Source organism: Erpetoichthys calabaricus, chromosome 6, assembly GCF_900747795.2.
Source record: "Erpetoichthys calabaricus chromosome 6, fErpCal1.3, whole genome shotgun sequence".
Taxonomy (NCBI): domain Eukaryota; kingdom Metazoa; phylum Chordata; class Cladistia; order Polypteriformes; family Polypteridae; genus Erpetoichthys; species Erpetoichthys calabaricus.
The window spans coordinates 195207949-195231589 of record NC_041399.2 but is presented as its reverse complement, the minus strand read 5'-3'; the positions used below and the strand labels follow the sequence as shown (position 1 = coordinate 195231589).

The following is a 23641-nucleotide window of genomic DNA, read 5'->3' as shown; positions in this document are numbered from 1 at the left end:
ACACACACACACACACACACACACACACACACACACAGACATAATTCCCAAAACGGTATTTTCAGACTCAGGGAAGTCTAAAACGTCGATTCCCCAAAATCTCGAAATCGAATGTTTAGACGATTCCGATACTTTCCCTACACTTCGTATACGAGAAAGTAAAAATGAACTTAACAGATTGTCAGCTAACTTTTATTTTGCCAGTGTAAATGCATTAAATGACTTTGACGTGTGATTATCACATGTAGACTTTCGGGTATCCCAGACATCCCATTAGGTGCTCCCTATAGTTGTAGACACAGCGGTTAGTGTTTTACAGCTACTGTAGTGAACTTTGTCAAACACAAAGGAAGCCAAATGGCTCAGCCAAGCTGTAATCTGTCCACTTACAGATGTCTCACAATTTGGTTTATTGAACAATATACATACAGTACATCAGCCGGTCAACGCTCTAAAATAAGATTCACTGTCTCTTGAGCAGAATATGTGGAGTTTTTTTTAACTTTTCAGTTTACAGAGGCTGGAAGGCAACTCATTTGCACCCACTGAAATCTTTCTGGTGTCTGCATTTTGCTTAACAATTACAAAGAAATAATAAGCTGAAGAAGCATAACAGCTTCTCGGATTCTCTAACATTGTTAAATGCTGCATAAGAGGAATCGTCTTTATTTAGCAGATGTCATGCTTATTTGTTTAGTGCCCACTTCTTTTGCTTTGCAGTTTGTGTATAGGTAAATTATAATAATAACAGGGAGACAATGTATAAGCTTTTACAACAAATGGTTTGCTTGAGCAGCAATATGAAGATGCCAATACTGTACTTCTATTATTTACAGTTTAAACAGAAAGACTGTGAACCCTTTGGAATTCCCTGAATTTCTGTATTAATTATTTGTAAAAATGTGGTCTTATCTTCAACTAATGTAGACCTCTTAAAGACTACTCACGAATCCCGGCGCCGGAGATAAGTGACAAGCTGCATGTTGATTAACGCATTCATTTAAGAAGTTCAGTGACAATATTGACCCAATGGACCAAGTCACAATAGTAGACAGACATGCACTTCATATTGTTTAACCATTTACAGTCCAGGATGGAAAAAAAAAATCTGTATGTCTGTAAGTGAACAACTTCTCCAATAGTGAACTGGAGTCATGTGTGCCTGTCGGTGAAACTGGATATGTAAAGTGGACTCAGAGGGCATTCAGACCCCTTCACTTCCTGCCCACTTTATTGTAATTTAATTTTAAACCTGCCCTGTCTCTCCCCCTCATGCACTGGTCAAGAGTCCTGTCTTCAATTAAAAAGCATGATCCCATGTGAATATTCTTGCTTCTTGTTTGTGAACTACATTCATTTTCTGAAGTTATTTATTTAACAATATTTTAACAAAAAATACATGCATTTTTCACGTTATGGTCATACTACCCAATGAGTTGACGTGTGGATTATGCAGCACAAGTAACGTGAGATTTTTTGTAGACATTTTTGATATTGTTGGCTGTGGTCCAGTGTGGGTCACCACTGGGTCCCAATTTATTATAAACTTTTTTATGTCCATTCTCTATGAAAACATGAAATTAAAATGATTTTCTCTGCCATCAGTACAAACTACATGTGGTAAGTAACATATCAGAAAAAATAAATGAAGGTCCACTAGTGTGTATCATGGGATGAGCTAGCAAAAAAACGCAATACGGCTTGGAGATCTTTGCCTTATTGTATATTACCTTTTCTATTAAACATTGTGATTCATTGATTAAAGTTAAGTTTTTCAATTATTTTTTTTTTCCCATTTTATACATAGGGTCCTCTGTCAGTATTTTCAGCAAAGAATAAGTGGAGTCCCCCACGCAAGGTGCGCCTAGTAAAAGGAGAAGGAGGTTTTGGCTTCACATTGCGTGGAGATTCGCCAATTCTTATTGCTGGAGTTGTTCCAAATGGCTCTGCAGCGGTATGTACACTCACAGTAAAAGTTTAACACCACTTACTTTGTTTGAATTTTAAAATATAAAATGAATAGTTGTATTTCATCATACATCGATACACTTTGTCCTACATTTAGACAGTCATGAGATAGGTTAGTTTTACCATACTGATGATGTGTTGTTGCAATAGCAATCCTGCTGAGTACGAGAGGAACCAAGACATTGGGTGTTATGTGCTTGGTGGAGGGGCAGATGTTGCAAAGCTGCCATCTGCGGGATTAGGACTAAATGCTTCTAAGTCAGAACCCCTCCTAAACATGACAGTAACCCCCCCCCACTCACCCAGAGAACTGTCGCTCACTGGATATTTTCCCCTTTTATCGGACCATTCTCTGTAAGCCCTTGAGATGGTTGTGTGTGGAAATCCCAGAAGATTAGCAGTTTCCGAATTACTCAAACCAGCACAACAACCATGCCGCATTCAAAGTCACGTCAATCCCCTTTCTTCCCCATTCTGATGCTCAATTGAAACTTCAGCAGGTTGCCTTGACAATGTCTACATGCCGAAATGCACTGAGTTGCTTCCATGTGGGGCGGCACGGTGGCGCAGTGGGTAGCGCTGCTGCCTCGCAGTTGGGAGATCTGGGGACCTGGGTTCGCTTCCCGGGTCCTCCCTGTGTGGTGTTTGCATGTTCTCCCCGTGTCTGCGTGGGTTTCCTCCGGGCGCTCCGGTTTCCTCCCACAGTCCAAAGACATGCAGGTTAGGTGGATTGGCGATTCTAAATTGGCCCTAGTGTGTGCTTGGTGTGTGGGTGTGTGTGTGTGTGTGTGCCCTGCGGTGGGTTGGCACCCTGCCCGGGATTAGTTCCTGCCTTGTGCTCTGTGTTGGCTGGGATTGGCTCCAGCAGACCCCCGTGACCCTGTGTTAGGATTCAGCGGGTTGGAAAATGGATGGATGGATGGATGGATGGATGGATGGATGGATATTTGTGTTAACAAGCAGTTGAACAGGTGTACCTAATAAAATGGCTGGTGAGTATTTGATGGCCATTAAAGTTCTTAAAGGCCTGGGCCATCTAAAAATGTAGAATGAATTCTATACTTGTTGTAGATTATCTAATACTAATAAACTATTCTATAACTGCTTAATTTTTCCACTATGAAATACAGAGAAATTATTTTAAAAATTAAAGTTATCAAAGGTATTACAACGCAGTTCATTGCATTTGCCACAGTGAACAATTTTTCATAAGAACTATACTCATTTCACTTTCTATCAGACATCATTTCCAAATGGTTATGCAATAAAGTGAAATTCTTCTTTACGGTATACTTAATTAATATGAACCAAAAAATATTTCAGGGTTTTCATTTAAGTTTTGTAACTAAATGGATTGCTTCATTCCTGCCCCAACATGTTTCAGTTTTCACCTTTTCTGTGCCTTTATGGCTTTCTGTACGTTTGTCGTAACTCTTGTATAGTTTGTTATATTTGTTTCAATACCCATCATAATTTACTTGAAAATTTAACCAAATTAAACATGTAGTTTTACGACACAGCAGAACCAATGCAATTATAAAGCTTTGTATTTACAGTATATAGTAGTATCTTTCATATCATTCATACATACAGCCTGAGAGTTCTGAAACAGCAAAGAAATTCATTTCATACATACCTGCAGATGAAACAAAGCTGAAAATTACTTGCACTACCAAAAGACAGACACAAGGTGGCAGCATTTCTTTTCTTTTTTTTTGTTTGAGATGACTGCGACACCTTCATAGCACCTGCTCTGGAGTAATCTTAAGCACATCTGTGGAGGTTTTCTCATTCTTTTAGAGAAAAGGAATTCTGATATTCTGCTAGCCATTAGTTATTTTTTTAAAATATTTTCTACTTTTTCCCCAAAAGATTTCTTTGCTTTCCTGATAAATTAGCACATTCATAAAGAGTTACTATATAATACAAATATAACAACAATCATAAAATTATGTGCATATAAAAAAGACACAACTAATCTAAAAACTGAACTAACAAAAAATGAAAATATTTGGGAAAATAATAAAAACTGTAGAATAAAAGAAGACATATTTGAGCCAGGGATCAGATCCTGACTGAAACATAACAGCTGGCAGCAGAGCTAGCAACGATAAAGAACACGACCATGGCCACGCAAAGATGGGTACAAAATGGTGGAAAACATGACCAACAATGATTTTGAAATGACCTCACCAACAGAACCTAAAATAATAAACACTCGAAAATAAGGGTGCAAAAACAATACTACATAAGAACATAAGATATCTGATAAACGAGAGGAGACCATTCAGTCCAACAGGCTCATTGGTTCAGCTAATAGCTAAGCTGTCCTAATATCTTAACAGATTCTCCGTAAAGGTTGTCAAGGTTTCTGCTTCAACTCCATGTCTCGGTAGTTTGTTGAAGATTCCCACAACGTTTTCATTGAAGAATTGCTTCCTGGCTTCAGTCCTAAAAGCGCTTCCCTTTAATGTACCTTACCAAAATATTTCAAATTTGTGAAAACCAGGATTCATCACAGTGATATAATTTACCTGCTTTATTACCTTCACAATTTTGGTTACAGGTCAGCATGGTGGTGCAGTGGTAGTGCTGTTGTGTCACAGTAAGGAGACCAGAGTTCATGTGTCGGGTCCTCCCTGCGTCCCCGTGTCCACATGAGTTTCCTCACACAGTCCAAAGGCATGCAGGTGACGTGGACTGGCATTGCTACATTGGCCCTAGTGAGTGCGTTAACGTGTTCCCCTGCGATGGACTGGCGCCCTGTCCAGGAACTGTTCCTGCCTTACACCCTGTTCTTGTAGGGATATGCTTAAGCAGCCCGGCTCAGGATTAAGTGGGCTTACAGAATGGTGTGGTATCATGGTTACATTTTCTTTTCCATTTAAATCTAAGCATTGTTGTGTTCTTTTCATTGCCATGACCATGCTGTGTTGTGCTACGTATTATACAGAGATGTGCTTCTTAGCTTTTACAGTTTGGTTCACATCTGTTCATATTTTTATTCCAGAATGCTGGTCTACGAGAAGGAGATTATATCATTTCCATAAACAGCCAGGACTGTAAATGGTCAAAACATGCAGAAGTTGTTCAGATGCTGAAAGGCATTTCAGAGGAAGCCGTTGACATCAGTGTGATAACAGTCCATATGCTGGACCAGCAGAGTCAGGTAAGCTGGCTCTAGAGCGATCACCTTGAGAAGATGAATTAAATGCGAGGCTTAGGAGACTTTTCAGAAAGATAACTGAACTTCAAACTGAGGAGCGGGAAAGCTGAGGGGATCAGTGGAGAAGTTAAGAGCTCAGCTCACACAGGTCTTGAGGAGCCATAATGGTCATTTTAAACATCCGAGGCTTAGCGTGTACGGGGAGTGGGATGCCGTGGGATTCAGATGATGCATTAAAGTCTCAGCAGGCTCAAGATAGCTGTTAAAAAAATAGTTAGGAAGTCAAGGCTCAGCAAACTGAGAAACTGAAAAGATGAAAGGGTCAGCTTTGAAGTCCAAGGCTTAGATGGCCCATCAAGAGACAAATAGCAGTAATGATAAATAGAGGGCCAGTGCGATTGAAGCAGATTGGAAGGGGTACGGGTCAGGACAGAAAACTAGTTCTAAGCAATTTCAAGATCTTTCACAGCAGTAATAGCCAGTAAAAAAGGTCAGTGTTTAACAGATTAACCTCATCACTATTTACATTTTTCTTTTTGTCGATCTATTGTGCACGAGTGTATGAACTTTTCAACTCCATTAAAAAGATGAAAAGGGGCAGGACCCTTTTTATAAATGTTTAACTACTTGGAGCGGGACTAGTATGCATTACTAGACTGCACTATGCCGAAGTGCAGTCTGGTAATGAGTTTTAATAAGCTTAAACTGAAGTTGAAAGCATTTTTAAATAATTATCTTCCAGTATATTACATTATATAATATGATGGTGTCAGCACAGCAAATGTGGAGAGTTTTTACTGTTATCAAATACAAAGATGAACTGGGAAGCAGCTAATGCTGGTGCTCTAAGTGCAGCAGCTTAATTGAGGTTTACTGCTATATTTATTATTTTTTGCAGGAAGTAGTAAAATGACTGTTTAGAACATTTTTAATGAGATGAATCTTTATGATTATATAAATATCGTTAAATTCTAAGTTTGCATATATAGTAAATTTAACTAAGAGTTGCCATTATTGCTCAAGTAATTAGTTATTAACAACAGATGGTATTGCTTCCATTTTGTTTATAGCTGTGGCATACAGTATTATCACTTCTTATAACACATTATCACACCTTCTGAAGTGAATAGGCTCATGGGTAGGAACATTTGACCAGTAAATACATCTCACGCTTACCTGATTCAGTAATGTTCAAGCTGTGAGGATCCTGTTTTAGGTTTCATTGATCTTTTGGCTTTCATTGTGGTGAGGTTTACCACTATCTTCTAACATTCTGCTGTGTTTAGGACAAATGGAGAGGCTGTCTTTGTGATTAAAACATGTCTGCCTTGCCTATCACCACTCATTCATTAAGGATGAATCACATACTTGAGGACATCAGTGCAAATTAAGGGGAAGTGCATTTAAAGCACTTCTTTACGCAAAGATTTGTGGGACTCTAGAACACACTATCGAAACATAGAGTTGAAGCAGAAACCTCAACAACCTTTAAGAAGAATCTGGATGAGGTACTGGGACAGCTTAGGTACTAGCTAAACAAACAGGCTTGATGAACTGAAGGGTCTCCTCTCATTTATCTGATTTCTTATGTTCTTATCATTCTGTAAATCTGAACCCTCAGGAAATGCATACTGTCGACCGAGGGAGTATACTGGTCACCGTGAAAGTGTTGGGGTACCAGCTGGGTCAGCCCTTTGTAATATTTACACAGTCCTTAAACAGAAACAGGCGTGTGGTGTGCCTAATAAAGCAAAATGAAAAAGCAGGTTAACTAAAAATTGAACAAGAGACTTCTTCAGTCGTTTCTTGGGTGCTTAAATTTCAGGTAGAGTCCCAGTCATCAAGTGCTTTCTCCTGAGTGAGACGTGCCTTGACAGGTGTGTGTCGCTTTTCTAGCGGAAGGACTGCAGGGGGTGGAATCAGTTTCTCACGGCTGTGATGTTGCCATGAGTGACCATGCCCCCTCGTGTCCTGGAGTTGTCATCCTTACCTCAGATGAGCCCAGGAGGCAAACTTCAGAATCATAATTTCAAACCCACATACCATGGCACTAATGGGATTTCCAAGACGATTTCCATATTATTAAATTTTCATTTAAAAATGCAGACATTTGTCTTCATTTCTGCCTTTTGCCCACACTATGCCAGTGTTTTCAACTGACGACAACAAATATTTCTAAAAAACGCCCTCCAGTGCTGTACATTTCTGAAAACCACGGCACATCATTTCAGTGCAGATGAGTGAAGCAACATTTTTTGTATATGCTGGCCCCATCATGCTCTGATTGGTTTGTGCTTCTTAGATGTCAATTGCCCTGATTGGATCCTGCACATCACAATATCTCCAAACATACTCAGACATATTATGCATAGAAGAGCTGCTTTACTTGGCTCCTGTATTCATCTGAAATGCATTTTGTATAGTTTGAATGCTGCATATGTACACAAAAGGCAAACAAATTACCTCACTGCAGTTTTAAAAACAAGACACTGAAGTGGGGGGGGAGACCTTATTTTACAAAATTGACTGATCAAACCATTCTGTGTATTAGTATAGCCCATCTGTTTTCTGGTTTAATATAACAGTAGTGAATGTGCCTAGCAAAATATATATCAGAGTAAAAGTAGCCATTTACATTTGAAAACATGGTGAGGTAAAAGTGAAAGAAAATTTTGTCCTCAAGTAAACTAGAAATTTTCTCCAAACATTCTGTCTTCAGACAGAAACAAAAATATTTCCACTTTATTACTATCCAACATTGCCTAGAAGGGTATCGGTGCATTGTGCATTACTGTTTGCAAAAAAGGGCATTGTAAAACAATTAAAGGGAAGAATATAAAGTATTGAGGAGCAAATAATGTGCAGTCTTCAGGAAGGGGTAGTGGTACCGGCTACTATTACATCAGTTATTGTTTGCTCCATGTCAAGATGGCAGCCTCGTAGCCTCTTATACTCTTAGAGTCCGAGTACCGGGCTGAGCGATTATTTAAAAATCTTTCACCATATCATGCAGCTGAACTGTGCCACACAGCGACACAAACAATACCTCGTCTGCAAGCGATGGCTGTCGAATTCACACTTCTAATAATCAAATTGTTAAAATATTTACCGTTGACTTTTATTTTCGTATAAAATCATATGTGTGGTTTTTTAATAAATTCTCACAAAAAATATTTGAAAATATCATACTAATTATTCTGTATAAGGAATACCCAAGTGTTATGAATCAACCCAAAAATCCTGACCAATAGATTTCAACCAATGCGATGAACCCTCCCAAGCAACCAAGTAAATGTTACACCGCTCTTCTGATTTTATAATTACTATTCACAAAACAACAGCAAATATCAATAAGTGACACATCAGTACCTACAGTCGATTCTCCTCATCATCAGTCCAAGCACATTACTGTATGATGCATCAATTATGAAATCTCCTCTGAATAAGAGGAGTTATGAGGTAACCTTTGGCAAGTACCACCTCACATTTCCAGGTCATTAGCTCTGACTCTATAGGTCACACACTCCCAATTCTCATATCATTGGATGGCAGTGTGTGTGACGTCTCCAACGATACGTACATGTCCATATAGCGACATAATGAGAGACGGCCGACAGTGTGCATAATGAAAAAATACACAATTTGAAGCAGGAGCAAACGATGTAAATAGTTTCAGGTAAATGTGTAGGTGGGGTAGGGATAAGGGGATGGAGTTTGAATTTTTTATATGATTCACTATTTTCTGTGCCATTAAATTGTTCTGAACCTGAATCCCCCATTTGGAGAGGTTTTGGATAAGGAAGGGGAGACTCATGGTGCCAAATGCTGTAACTATTTATTTATTTCTTTGTGTTATCAACATGAAACTTTAGACAGATTTGGCTGACATTTCAAGGGAACGCCTCAGACTTCAAAAAACTGCCCACTTGTACATGAGATACCAGAAAACAAAAATTTGAAAGTATTACTGTGAGCATCTAAATTTTTTCCTAGTTTAGCAGCAGTTTTTAAGAATGTTTAAATTTGACAAAGACACAGATTCTATCACATTAGGGAAGTTATCTGTCAGGTTTTAGTGAAAAAGTGACTCTCCTGCCTTTATTTTTTGAATAATAAGACTTTATTTTGAGGCACCTCCCCCCCAGGTGGAGATTTCTGAAAAATGCCCTCAAGGTGTACACAGGTTTTCTTGAGTCATAATTTCATATTAGGAAAAATATCTTGGATAGTACAGTATTTCAGAGAAAAACAATTATTTTACTGTACTTTCTTTTTTGACCATGTCATCTCAAGAGTGTATGTCTAACCTTTATGACATTCCGACATTTACAAATGACAGTTCTGTTCATTTCTTACTGTAGTGTTGACTTTGGTTTCCTTTCCTTTGTGTAGATGGACAGAAAATCGATATTGTTAACATCCACTGGTTCCCTGAGCAGCGACAAGGAAAACATCCGTTGCCGTGGCCTCGCCAACACAACTATCAACACAAGTTTGTTGTTACCCTGGAATAAAAAGAAAACCAACGGAAGAAGTAAAAAGACTACAGACAGCAACAGCAAGAGGAGCAGCAGTGCCTTCAATTTGCCTTTTGCCACCTTCCGAGAGAGTGAGGCCATGTACTGAGGGAGCAGACAGTAAGAAGACTACTGCCGCGACAAGCGTTTTGTCTGTCGGTCAGCAGCAGCTGCTATGGGACAGATAACAGTGACGTATACAGTGGACTGTAGGGACCTGCCAAACTTGTGTGCTGCAGTAACTTAGAAATGGTGCCTGAGAGTTGGCTTGCCACGCAAAACCACACATTTTTGCTCCATGAGTGATTGTGTTGTACGATGTGTGCTATTTTGCTGCTGCTTAAGTTTCAAGTTGATTGTTGCAGCTAATTGCCTTTCTCTAGTGGTGAACCAGCTTAGATACAAAACCTATACACAGACGTGCTCTACACACGTGTATGAACCTCACAAAAAGGGATAAAAAGATGCAGTCGCTTCTCCTGTGTGCAGCATTTAATACTGAATGACTACATGGCACCGCTAAAGGGAAGACTGCATAAGAGAAGGCCTCTAAAGTGTTGGCAAACCTGTATTGGCTTTCTGTTTAAAAATGAAGAATGTTCAGAAGACCTGAAGATGCTTTGCTCACAGATGGTCTTTCTACAAAACTAACTATTGTATCTTAATATTAACTTGTATTAAGTTAGAATAGTCAGTTTACATGTTCTGTTTCTGTGATTTTGCACTGCAGTATTAATGTATTGGATCTTTTGTGAAAGATTTTTAATTTATTTATTCATGTCATATTCATACGAGGGATAGTCTGAAGACTCTGTGTAGAATATGGGTACACGTGTTGCAAGGCAAGAACCAGTCTTGAGTGGAGCATCAGTCCATTTCGGGGCACACTCACTCACTGGTTCAAGTTATAACATGACAACTGGAATAACAGCACCTTATTACACTGTGAAAACAGACAAGAGACCCTTAAAGGAATACTCTCAGAAATTATATATATTTTGTACATTATTTGCCCCATATAGTTTATAGTGACGGCCAAGAAAAAAAATTAATCTCCTTGTTTGCACAGAGTTAACATATTTTCTGATAGAATGGGTGTCTATGGAGACCAATGCTAGACAAAACTAAATATTATCAAAAAGTTCTTGAAAAAAATCTCACGTTACTCTTAATCCACATGACAAATTGTTTTATCATATGCTTACAATGTCCCAAACACATACATTTTTAATAAAATACCATTATAAACAATTCTGGAAGATGCACTTGTGAAAACAAAAAAAAGACGAATGCACTCAGAAACGCCCGAGCATTACAAGTGAATACGCCCGCCTCATTGACTGGTGAGGAGTCCAGCCCAGTAGTAAGAGCGTATTCACTGGCTAACACTGCACTTCACGGGATATCCACAAAAAAGTGTGCACTAAGAGACATATACAGTACTACTAATCATTAAGAGTTAAAGAAAAGTGAACGAAAACATCATCAAGGAGAGAATATGTCTTGTACTTGTTGTACTCGGAGATCACTCAACACGCAGAAGGTCAATTCTGCCATTCAGCTGCTCAAGTTGTGGCTCACTGCTGTGAATATAAATGTAACAACATGACGGTGGTCTACAACTTGAATATTCTTTCCTGTCGTTCACAAGAGCTTTGCTGAAGATGGCTTATGTAAAAATATTTCAGTTAAACCACATGTGTTTATCACGTTGTGAGCATACGACTGAATGACTTGACATGCTGATGATGTGAACTGAGTCATGTTAGTGTTCGTCATTGATTTTTTAATATTGTTTGTTGTTGTCCAGCAATGGTCACCATAGACGCCTATTCTGTCTGAAACTTTTATTGTTCTGCTTGAAAATACGAGATTACGTTTTTTTTTCTCAGCCATCATGACAAACTACTCAGGGTAAATAACATATAAAAGAATATTTTTAGGTGGAGTATTCCTTTAAGGACACTCGTGCAATTCTAAAGAGATCAGGCCGATTGAGCTCAAAGGGCATCTAAGGGTTGTGCCAACGTGCAGACCTATTTAAATTTCTCTAATTTTCCCAAAAAAAGAACTCTTCACATTCTCATTTTAATTTCCATTTTAGCAAGGTCAGTTTCTTTCTATAAGTATTTTTCCCAGATGTAGCACAGGTTTGTCTTTCTTTTTCTCCAGTCTTCATTAATCACTACAGGCGATTTGTTCTTAACACTATCGTGCATTGTATAAATGTTAAAGAACCACGGATATTGAAAAAATGTTTTCTTTGTCAAAAATATTTTATTTAAACATATTCAGACTAGTAGCATCAACCTGAGATGATCGGTAGGGGTGAGTACGGCAAGATGAGTCTCTCTCATGGTGCAACCAGGGGCTGACAGTCACACGCAGATACATGAGCGCACACCCAAATTAAGAATTTGGTTTATTCTTAATGTTCTGAATGACTTGATGATGATAGACTTTGCTTGGTGCTACAGCGTCAAATCTTCATTTTCTTCAGGAAGTGCACATAGCTTGTGGGCAGCAGAGGCAAAAACGCAAATCATTTTGGTGAAATAAGGAGACCCAAGGGGCCTGGTGTGCAAGTCCAAAAGAAAGTGTGAGTAAGCCACACATATATGCATTTGTGTATTTGTGAATCTGATCTGTTGGAGTTGACACCTTGGGAGAGGAAGGTTTTATTAGGATTCCAGGGTTTTGGCAAAAAGAAGGAGTTACGTTTGACGTTTTTTTCTTAGTTATATGCATTTTCTGAGTGGGTGTTTTTGTTCAGTTAATTTAATATTATTTTACAGGTACTTTACAAGTGAGTGTCATATGCATGGTAACAGTTTTTCATTATTTTAGATGATAAAAGTATTGGCCGCTCTTAGAACCTGCACAATTATAATACGTGCTGCCCTCCTAGAGTGGCAGCAAAGGAAAAAGAAAAAAAATAATCCGGGGCGCGAGTGAGCAACACTGCTTTCAAGTATAGAGACACACCAGTGAAAGTAGGGTTAAGTAAAAAATGATTATTGGAAGACGATACACACACTTACTGTAACAAAACCCCTATATACATAATATTGCGCTGCAGAATTTCCCACCCAACATAAATCACAGCACAAATCACGTAAACACATAAGCTATTAATACAGAAATTTGAGCAAAAAAAAAAAAAAATAAAGTATTCGTAGTCCTTTAAATATTATCTGTATGGAATGTCGAGCTCAGTCTGCAGTGGGGAATGCAGCGCCGGCCATACCTCCTATTCCGGGAAATGTATAGATTACCAGTTCCTTGAGCTGGCCCATCAGGTCCTCTCCCGAATACCTTTCACCAGAAAGTATAAATAATTTGTCTTGAAATGAACTCGGTGGGTTCACCTGATGTTTTCCACGCGGTGTCAATCCTTTCCTTCTTGCCTTTTCCTGTCATGGCGTCCACTTCTCCCTTGGCTCTGCGCTTCTCCTCTCCTTTTTCCCACCACCCATTTACATACTCCTCGTACAGTCTGTTGTTGGCCCTCCAGGCCAGGTGCTCCCCTCTCCCTGTACAGTTGGTCCGCCCTTACAAATTAAGCCATTCCACTAATAACAGGAATGGGAAAAGGTACAAACTCACAGTGACACACACATATTCCGGACGACCGTTACAAGTTGATGATAGTGCACTAAGTCATTGACCACACACAATAATCATGGTACAGTATGGAGTCTTTTCCTCAAGTTTCCAAAGGGATTTCCTCATGTGTTTATTAATAAATGTGTAGTAGCTTCATGTGAATCTGTTCACTCACACTTGAGGGATTTGCGATTTGACATCAGCGATTTGCTTTTTTCCTCTGCCACCCTTAAGATGGCAAGTAGTCCTGTGCAGTTATGCGCAATTCTGATTACAGATTATAACATTAGAACAATTCTAGACAAAAACAGGCCTTTCAGCCCAACAAAAAGTATGCTTTATTGATATCTGGTGTATCCTGCCAACTACGCCAAATGCTGCATTCCCAGAGAAACCCAAACATTGTGAACATTCGTGTCCTAAAAGTTTTTTCAAAGAGTGTATCTTCATGTGCTTATTTTAGTTGGAGAAACTAAAAAGAAAAAAATAAATCAATGATCTGTTGTCCACTTCAGAGTGGATACTGTTCTACCCCGTCATTAATCATGTACAGGTTTCCCAAGAGGACATTCATGCAATCATCACACACAAAGCACCCAGCTGGGAAAGTTTCTTGTGGTACGAGAGCTATGAGGTAGCAATACAAGCCGTTCATGTCACTGTGCCTTCCACAGACAAGTCGGTTACAGTCAAACTAATGAACTCTGTGGAGTACGACTGCTCTGTTCACTCCTAAATCCACTTCCCACTTGCCAAAGGTGAGTGAGGCATGCTGGAGTCCAGCATACAAACTGTAATTATTTAACTTAATCACATAATATAGACAGCATGGCAGTTACGTTACATTCCTCTAGATTCAAAAATGATTGTGTTCATCGCTATTCTGTGTTCTACGTTAGTTCTATAAGAATTTGTAAATGCCAGTCATTTTCCTTGTGATAATCATATGGAAAAATGTCGCCTTGCAGCTCAAGGAGTGTTTTATTAACTCGATTAGGGTGCGCCCCACAACCGTGTGATCAAATAGGCAAGTTTAGAAAGTGGAATGGATGAGTACACTGTCTTTAAAGTTTGATTTAGGTGAATGAGAACTGTCTACCACCTTATGTGTAAATGCGGCCTGTTTGTTTGCTCGCTGCTGCCTGGTGTTACATTTAAATAACTACCGTTGAGTTGGCCATCCAGTACATACACAGCTTTGCTGACGTTTACCTCTCACTATTACCCTGCCCTGGTCCAGAAATGTTCAAGTTTTTATAAGTTATTTTGCTTTTGGAACTTATTTTTCAGGGGGCTCAGCAGTGCAGTGGTCAGTGTTGCCTCATGGATTTAGTATCTCGAGTTTGAATGCTACTTCTGGTCACTGTAAGTGTGGAGTTTGGACATCCTCCATGGGACTGCATGGACTTTCCGCCCACATCCACAAAGACATGCAGGTCGGCTTAGTTGGTGATGCCAACTTGGCCCAGAGTGACTGTGGCATTGTGAGTGAGTGAATACTTTGGGGGACTGGTGCCATGTCGAGTGCTACCTGGACAGGCTCTGGCCTTTCTGGACCCTGCACTGGATGAAGCGGGTGTGAGAATGTTAAAGCCATTTTAAAGTGTGGATTTAAATCACCCAACAGCTAAAGTGTATGAGATGTTATGGGGTCGTTCCAGTGGGTTTTCAGTTTGTAACTCTTTATTATTGCTATTACATTAATTACTGTCTCTAAAGAAGAGAAATGTTGTTATGGTGGGCAGACTGTTATTTAAAAGACAATTACAGTAGATTCAACGGACCTAATATTGAATAATGGCACTGAATGCCTGCCTTGTGTTTCATTCATAATGGAGTGCGAAACGACATTTTCTTGAACAAATGCTACTGGTCACAGATAGATTAAAAAGCTATTTAATCGGGAAATTCTGCTAGAAACATGTGATTGATCTCTTAAAAAATTTTTTTCCCCTCTTGGCGAAATAAAATGGAAGCATTCTCCATACCACAATAAATAGCTGAATTTGCACTGCAGTTTTCACAAAGCTAGGCATAAATTTAATGCTCCGCGTGCTTAACGCTTGTCAAAACCTTTCTCCTGTTGGGGGCCTCCGTGAATGAGGTTGCATTTCCATGTGTTTTCGTTGCTGTAGCTTGTGTATGTATGTGTGCTGGTGTACAGTCAGGCAGTGTGGTGTAGTGGGTAAGGCTTTGGACATCAAAAACTGAGGATTGGGGGCTTGTCACATCCCATTAGTGACCCTGAGCAAGTCACTTCACCTGTCTGGAGAAACAAAAAGAAATGTAACCAATTGTGTCTCAAATGTTGTAGGTCACTTTGGATAAGGGTTATCAGCCAAATAAGTAATATGTGCAGTGCATAGACTGGGATTGGGACACGGGGGTATTCATTCATGCACATCTGAGTGAAGCTCAGATCAGTTTCTCTGACTAGTCATTTTTAAGCAAGTGGTTATGAAAGTAGAATGTGTGGATGGTGCACTAGTTTGGAAATGAGGCTTAGTGTTGGCACTGATTGCTTTGGACCGCACTGTCTAGCGTGTCGATGTCACAAGATGTTGAAGCACAGTAACCGGAGGGGAAAGAATGGACACAAACTTCTGCCTTGCAGGCCAATTCTTCTTCTTCTTTCAGCTGCTCCCATTAGGGGTCGCCACAGCAGATCATCTTCTTCCATATCTTTCTGTCCTTATCATCTTGCTCTGTGACACCCATCACCTGCATGTCCTCTCTCACCACATCCATAAACCTTCTCTTAGGCCTTCCTCTTCCCTGGCAGCTCTATCCTTAGCATCCTTCTCCCAATATACCCAGCATCTCTCCTCTGCACATGTCCAGACCAACACAATCTCGCCTCTCTGACTTTGTCTCCCAACCTTCCAACTTGAGCTGACCCTCTAATGTCCTCATTTCTAATCCTATCCATCCTCGTCACACCCAGTGCAAATCTTAGCATCTTTAACTCTGCTACCTCCAGCTACAAGCACTAAGATGACCAGTCTCTGATTATGGACACACTGAAGGATACTGTGCAGCAGGGTTTCTTAAAACTTTTTTTTTGGTCGTGTCCCAGTCTTTATAGTGTCCCTCAAGACCCATTTCTTGTTGACTGCCCATTCAATTGTCAGATCAGTGTAACCCCTTGGAGAACTGAGGACGATCGATGGGTTGGCTTGTGGGTAATCGAGGACAATTGTCAGAGCAATGTCGATTGCTTGAACAGTCTGCAGCAAGCCACGGCAACCCATTTCCAAAAAATACAACAGTGACTCGCGACTACATGGCGGAAACCCATAAACTCTGCTGTACAGAATCAATATTTTAATTTGACTTGGGTCTCTGCTATATTCCTGTTTCTGAGCCAGCTTGTTCCCTTACAGTGTAACTGGGTGCCAGTGCTTGTCTCAGCCGGCCGTCAGTACAGCACATGGCACACTGTTTAGATTTGCCAATCAGTCTAACATACAGTGCCTATAAAAAGTATTCACCCCATTTTATTGTTTTACAACAGTGAATCTCAGTGGATTTAATTTGGCTTTTTTCACACTGATCAGCCAAAAAAACAGACTTTAATGTCAAAGTGAAAACAGACCTCTGCGGGGTCTCACTTTCAACTGCCTTTCCCAAGATTTCCTCCATTCCTATCCTACAAGGGTTTTTTTGGGGGGAGTTTTTCTTAGAGAGTCAAGGCTGGGGCCTGTTGTGTCACTCCTTGTGTCATTTTAGGTCATAAAAAAGTAAATTGTATCTCTGCAAAGTGGTCTAAATTAATTACAAATATAAAACAAAAAATGATGGCATAAGTGTTCATGTCCATATTTAGTAGATTTACCGCTGGTAGCCGTGGCAGCCTTGAGTCTGTGTGCTTCTGTGTGTCTCTGTTAGCTTTGCACACCTGGACACTGCAATTCTTCCTCAGTCTTCACCACTCAAGCTCTGTCAGGTTGCACAGCGGGTGGCTGTGAGTGAACGGCCTTTATAAGGTCCGGCCAGAAACTCTCAATTGGACTTTAACTTTATTGCTTTAAAGCCACTCCTGTGTAACTTTGGCTTTTTGCTTGGGGTTGTTGTCTTGCTGGAAAACAGATCTTCTTCCTTGGCGTAGGTTTCTTGTAGACTGCATCAGATTGTCCTCCAGGATTTCCCCGTATTTCTCTCCACATCCTGATGCTGCCACTACCACGCTTCACAGTAGAAATGGTGCGTTTTTAATAATGGCCACTAAGTATGATGGCCAAAATGCTCAATTTGGGTCTCATCAGATCATAGAGCCTTCTTGCAGTTCATTTCAGAGTCTCCCATGTGCCTTCTAACAAACTGTGTCCATTTTTATAACAGTGGCTCTCTCTTTGCCAATCTCCCATAAAGCTGCGACTGGTAAACACCAGTCTTTCCAATTTACTCTCTACTGTAGGTCTCTTGGTGGCCTCCCTCAACATGTCGTCTTCTTGCACGATCCCTCACTTTTTGTGGAAGGCCTGCTCTCAGAGGTCAGATTTTACATCTCTGCCATACTCTTTCCACTTCTTCATGATTGGTTCCACTGGATATTCAATGACGTGGAGGTTTTCTTGTCTCCATCCCCTTTACTTGACCTTTTCACCAAGCTGTTTGCAGTTTTGCTTCATTGTGTTTGTCAGGCCACCATGCTGACCCCCGACTGGTGATCTCCTTTGAACTCATTTCTTTACACAGAGACCACCACAGACCCATGGAATCAATGGCCAGGCAGTGTGTGGTAGACAGAAGCACTTTAGGGACCTTCAAAACGCAACCTGATGTTATTTTGTAAGAACTGAGTGGATAGGACTGGTGAGCTTTGTTGTGTTCTCATCTGGATTGCTGTAATGTTCTAATTGTGTGACTTCCAAAACCAGTTAGCTGGACCAGTGAAGACTTAGTTGTGACGTGTTAAAGGGGGCGATTGCTTGCATGATCAGTTATTTTTTATTTGAATCAATTTAAGCCACTTTGCCGAGATCTGTGTTCACTCTGACATTAGCGCGTCTTTTCCTGCTGATCAGTGTCAAAAAAAGTCAAATGAAATGTGCGGAGATTCAGTGTCGTGTAAACGATAAAATGTGAAAACAGCAGTGAACAGTAACAGTGCAACTTTTGGGTGGGTTTGTGGAAACTGGGGCACCTGGAAAACAGACACAGGGGGAACGGGGGGGTGTCCCCCCAGCTGTGATGATGACCTCGGTGTCACACCAGGCTACTGTGTGCTTCATCTTTTTACCTGATGGACCCGTTTTGGTCTTCATTTTCCCAATCGCTAATAAATTCTTCTGGTGATGTGCAGAGTGAAAACTTTGATTACTTTGTTTCACGAGTCTCTGGAGGTAAAAGTGCTGAGTCCTGCTTGAAATCTTTGTTGTTTATTTTAGTTTGAATTTACTACAGGCTCATTTGGGCTCTTTTAATGTTTATGGGTGTTTAATAGAGGTTATAAACCAGATTTTATATCACTTTTTATAGTCCCTTAATAGAAAAGCAGTAATCCACTTTGGATGAGGAGCCGCCGCATCGCAGCTGACCTTTTGTGGCCAATGAAAATCTCAATCAGAACTGGGAACTTGTGTGTGTGTGCGTGTGTCTGTGTGTGCACGTGTGTGTGTGTGTGTCTGTTGCATACCACAGTAGCTTTTAATTCAAGTGATTGGCTCTTTATGCAGAGAGTTGCTCAAGTGTCTGGTAACAGCGCCCATGGATGGCTGACTCCTTTAAGCTCTCCAGGAACTTCCATCCATCCATTTTCCAACCCGCTGAATCCGAACACAGGGTCACGGGGGTCTGCTGGAGCCAATCCCAGCCAACACAGGGCACAAGGCAGGAACCAATCCTGAGCAGGGTGCCAAACCACCGCAGGACACACACAAACACACCCACACACCAAGCACACACTAGGGCCAATTTAGAATCGCCAATCCACCTAACCAGCATGTCTTTGGACTGTGGGAGGAAAGCCACGCAGACACGGGGAGAACATGCAAACTCCACGCAGGGAGGACCCGGGAAGTGAACCCGGGTCTCCATACTGCGAGGCAGCAGTGCTACCCACTGCGCCACCATGCCACCCTTAAACTGCGGTTTTACTCCAGGAACATGTTTCTTAAAAAAAAATAAAAGTATCTACTATATATTTAGTGTACCCTACTGTTCAAAAGTTTCAGAACACCTCTTTTTTCCAGTTTTTCTTCAAATTTCATCAGCTGAAGTGCAATGAATGACCTAAACTGGTGAAAAGGTAAGCAGTAAACGGCCAGTCTGCAGCAGTCCACAGCCGCAATTTCGAGGCCCCATTTGGTCCTTTAAGGAAGGACTTTCTGACTGCCACTCGCCCGGTCAAACCTGCAGCACAAACCCTTCCTTTCACTTTTTTCGACCTGCACTGTTGAGCCGTTCTTGAAGACGTTGTGCTGTGAGGCGCCTGTGATCACGCAGGCTGGTGACCCTCAGACACTCGTCTTCTAATAGGATTGTGACTTTGGGTCTACAGATCTCTTCCAGTTGCCTTTGGATTGTGTAGGACACCACCGGACTCCCTGACACTTCTCTAAATGAAAGGCCTACACGTCTAAGGGTAATTATGATCGGTCTCATTTCATCTGTTAAAATGCCGTTTTCTTCACGTTATCACTGGAATTGACAACTTTCTACAGTGTGATATTTTCCCAGTTGTGTGCGGTAACACAGTCTGTTCTGCTTTAAGACACACAGAGGGCTTTTCAGTAATCGACAGAAGTTGGGACACCTGAGCAAATTGTTTGCTTCAACTTGCAAGGCTTCATGTACTTGAACTGCTGCAGGACGCTATTAGTTGTTCCCTCAAGAAGGCCCGTCGGTAATACTCTGAAATTTCCCTTTCTTCAGTTTTTGCCAACCTGAATTTTAAGCAGTTTACTGCTTACCTTTTCACCACTTTAGGTCACTCATTGCATTCCATCTGATTGAATTTGACGAAAAACTGAGGTGTTCTAAAAGTGACTGCTAGTGTATATATTTAAAAAAATAAATAAATAAAAATCCTTTCCATCGTAAGTCAAAGTTTGAATCGCTATGGGCTGCTTTTGTTATTTTTGTACGTATTGTGTACTCCTAATGTGGTAAACATTTTCTGTGAGTGAAGCGTCTGCTTGTTTTGTACCTTTGGTATTCTCGCGTCAGGAAGTCCAGTGGCCGTCTTCTGGAAGTACACAGCATTCCTCCATTGTGTTCCTTTAGCACTTTCAGATTTTTGTGTGTGTGCTCTCAGGGCAGGATTCATGTCTGACGCGTTAGCTTTGAACGTCCATTATGAGCACTGAGTTTGGCCCGAGCCTCATTTGTGTTCGGGTTTATGTCGTTCTCAGTGTCACGTGTGCGGAGTGCAGGGAAATTCTTAACTTGTCTGCACACCTTTTGCTTTGTGTGTTTCTGGGGTTAACACTAATACTTCACCCAAAAATTATATATTTATTTTTAATATGTTACTTACCTCAAGTACTTTGTAGTGGTGGCCAAGGAGAATGTTTTAATCTGGTGCTATCATGCAGAATGGAGAGAAAGACGTTTGTGACATAATAGAAGCCAATAGCGACCGATGTTGCACCAGGTCAATCGATGTGAAGAATATCTATGGAAGACAAGAAAAATAAAAAAGGTCTCATTAGTCGTACTGCGTAATCCACATGTTGGTTATCCAGCAGTCGACTCAAAACTTGCAAAACGCACACGTCTTTGTTACAAGATTGATAAATACGTACATCATAAGCAGTAAACTAAAGCCTCATGGGATCGACTTTTTGTATTGAAGTCCCACGTGAAGTAACATATTAAAAAATATATCATTTTTGGGTGGGGTATTCCTGCAAGGGTGGTCTTCACCATTCCCAGTCTCTAATTGCTGATCGTTTTTTCAGCTTTCGATAGGATTTTTTTTGTCTTGCACAAATTTTGACTTATTTATTTTTTTCCTTTATGTTGATCCTTGCATATGCGTACAAATCTAATTTGTGTTCTCTGTTTGTGTTTCAGTGTCATGTTTTGGAATATGCACATTTCAATTTGTAATACATGTTAAATTGTTTAAAACAAAAATAAATGATAATTGCAGTGAAACGGTTTCTTGAGCGAAGTTCTTCATTCATTGTGGCGTAACGTTCTGTCGTGTTGTCGATCCCCGATGACGTTGTACCAACTCGAGGCCATGTCACATTGGTTTTTAGTCATCATGCCTTCTATGTGCACAGTCTTAGCGAGCCGAGGGCAGTCGGCGGTGGGCTCCCGTGACTGCCATTCGTCTCTTCTAACATCCCCAGCTAGTCCACGACTCACATTTGATTTTGGCTTTAGTCGTATTGGTGGGCTCTGTGCGCATGAGAGCTGACAGCCAATGAGGGCTCATCTGGAACTGCAATTCATAGACTGCAGAGACGTGGAATAAGGAACGCGTGTGTTGTGGACCTCACAAGCAGAATTGAGACTCGTCTGTCTGATGTCTCGTATTTTACATCGCATGACATAATAAGGAAAAAAGACAGAGATTTGGTACAGAGATGGTCTCTCCGTACCTGTTAACACGTTGAACAGCATCGGCTCAGAATGCTGTTGGCTGCCAGAAATAAGAGGACTGTGCTGGAAAGACGTCATGAGTCGCTAAACTCAACATGGTCAGTGATTTTCGGTTGTGTAAATTGACATAGTCGGTTGTGGTATTGGGCTGTATAGCGCCCAACCCAGCACAGGTTTATTTTTCTTCAGCCGTGTGGCACGCTTTCCCCGTGTCCCACAGGCCCAACACAGTCCCCAAAACACTTTTAGTCACAGACCACAATATTCCTCTGGCACCACCAACACTCCTTCCAGGCAACCTCATCCTCTTCCTCCCGATTCCGGCCCTGAGTGGTGGTTGTTGGCTCCTTTTATGGCCCTCCCGGAAGTGCTCCTGGTGCTTGCTCGCCTGTTCCCAATCGCACTCCCGGGTGGGGCCGATGATTAGACCAGCTGGGCTTAACGATCTGTGCCACGCCCCCTGGCAGCCATCCCAGGTCCCCACAGGGTTGGGGAGAACTCCATCTCCCATGAAACCCTGCGGGAAACTGAGGCACCATCGTCAACCAGGGAGGCTGCCACCAAGCGTCCCGGGGGAGGTACTGAGGAGTCCATGGCTGCTCCCCAGGAACATAAGCAGAAGGGGCGTCCCGGGCCGGGCAGGGGACCCGGCGGCCCGCCACAGGGTCCAATGATGAGATCAACAACTGCACTTGGCAATTCTGATGTACCTGAGATAATGGGACATCGGCTTAACCTCTTAGGTTCTCTTCTTGATGGAGGTGTGAAAGGAAAGACAGCACAAAATAATGTGAAGATTTTGGGGTCTAAGCCGGCCTCAGTTTACTGGTGAGTATAAACGACAGACAGAACAACAGAAATCAACGTTAGGACCGGTGTGGTCAGACTATATAGAACTTGTCGATAGAGACGTCCATCACCAAAGTGAACCCCAGTATCCGGGGTTGGCATCGTTTAACTAGCATTGAAGTGGTGGAGCTTCCAGTTCCAGTCCAGACATCTTCCTCACAATTGTCCCGGGGGGAATGGGAGAGTGGTTACCAACTGCATTTCCCCCCCTTCTGTAATGACGTAGTGCCTACCTGGAGGTGCTCCTGGTGACATGAGATAGGCAGAAATGTCAACACCAGCTATACAACTGTTACCTGTCTCACTGTTGCACCCCACATATGATCACTCCGGGGACCACTGTGACAAGTTACTCCTCACTATCTCACTGTCTTTACCTTTAAACCTTTATTTCAATCCAGTTTACCACCAGTAGGGACAGCACATCCCAGAGGCATCTCCTCGTGCCCTTAAAGGACCGCCACCAGACAAGTACTGAACCAGTAAAGAACCAATAAGCAACATCCCTGCACTCTAGTAGCAATCAGACACAGAAGACTGGCTTTAAAGGAATACTCCACCCAAAAATGATATTTTTTTAAATTGTTGCTCACCCTATGTAGTTTGTTGTGATTCATTTACAGTATTTTCCACCACTTACCCGAAGCCGGGTCATGGGGGCAACAGTCTTCATAGTGGGGCCCAAATGTCCCTTTTCCCAACAACATTTGCCAACTCATACTGTGGGATCCCAAGGGGTTACCAGGCCATCTAGAAGACAGATTTCCTCTCAGCGAGCCCTTGGTCTTCCCCAGGGTCTCCTCCCAGCTGGTCCTGCCCATAAAACCTCCGGTTTATGGAAATTTTGCCCCCCACATTTTGCCTCCATGATATTTCTCCCCCACACCAGTAACTTCTATGATAAAAATGATATAAAAAGTTATCAATAGTGCATCACTTAAATGAAACACTCTGTAAACATTTATACATTTTTATTTCG

General features: G+C 41.3%; 1 protein-coding gene across 1 annotated transcript in view; it reads left to right on the top strand.

Annotated features, from left to right (window-relative positions):
- rhpn1 (rhophilin, Rho GTPase binding protein 1) overlaps positions 1-21363 on the top strand; it is a 129200-nt gene extending 107837 nt beyond the window's left edge. Inside the window, exons 13-15 of the mRNA XM_028804242.2 lie at positions 1808-1954; positions 4979-5137; positions 9527-21363. Coding sequence (XP_028660075.1) covers positions 1808-1954; positions 4979-5137; positions 9527-9760 — 540 coding nt within the window. The 3' untranslated portion in view covers positions 9761-21363. The remainder of the gene's footprint in view (positions 1-1807; positions 1955-4978; positions 5138-9526) is intronic.
- Positions 21364-23641: the final 2278 nt, after the last annotated feature.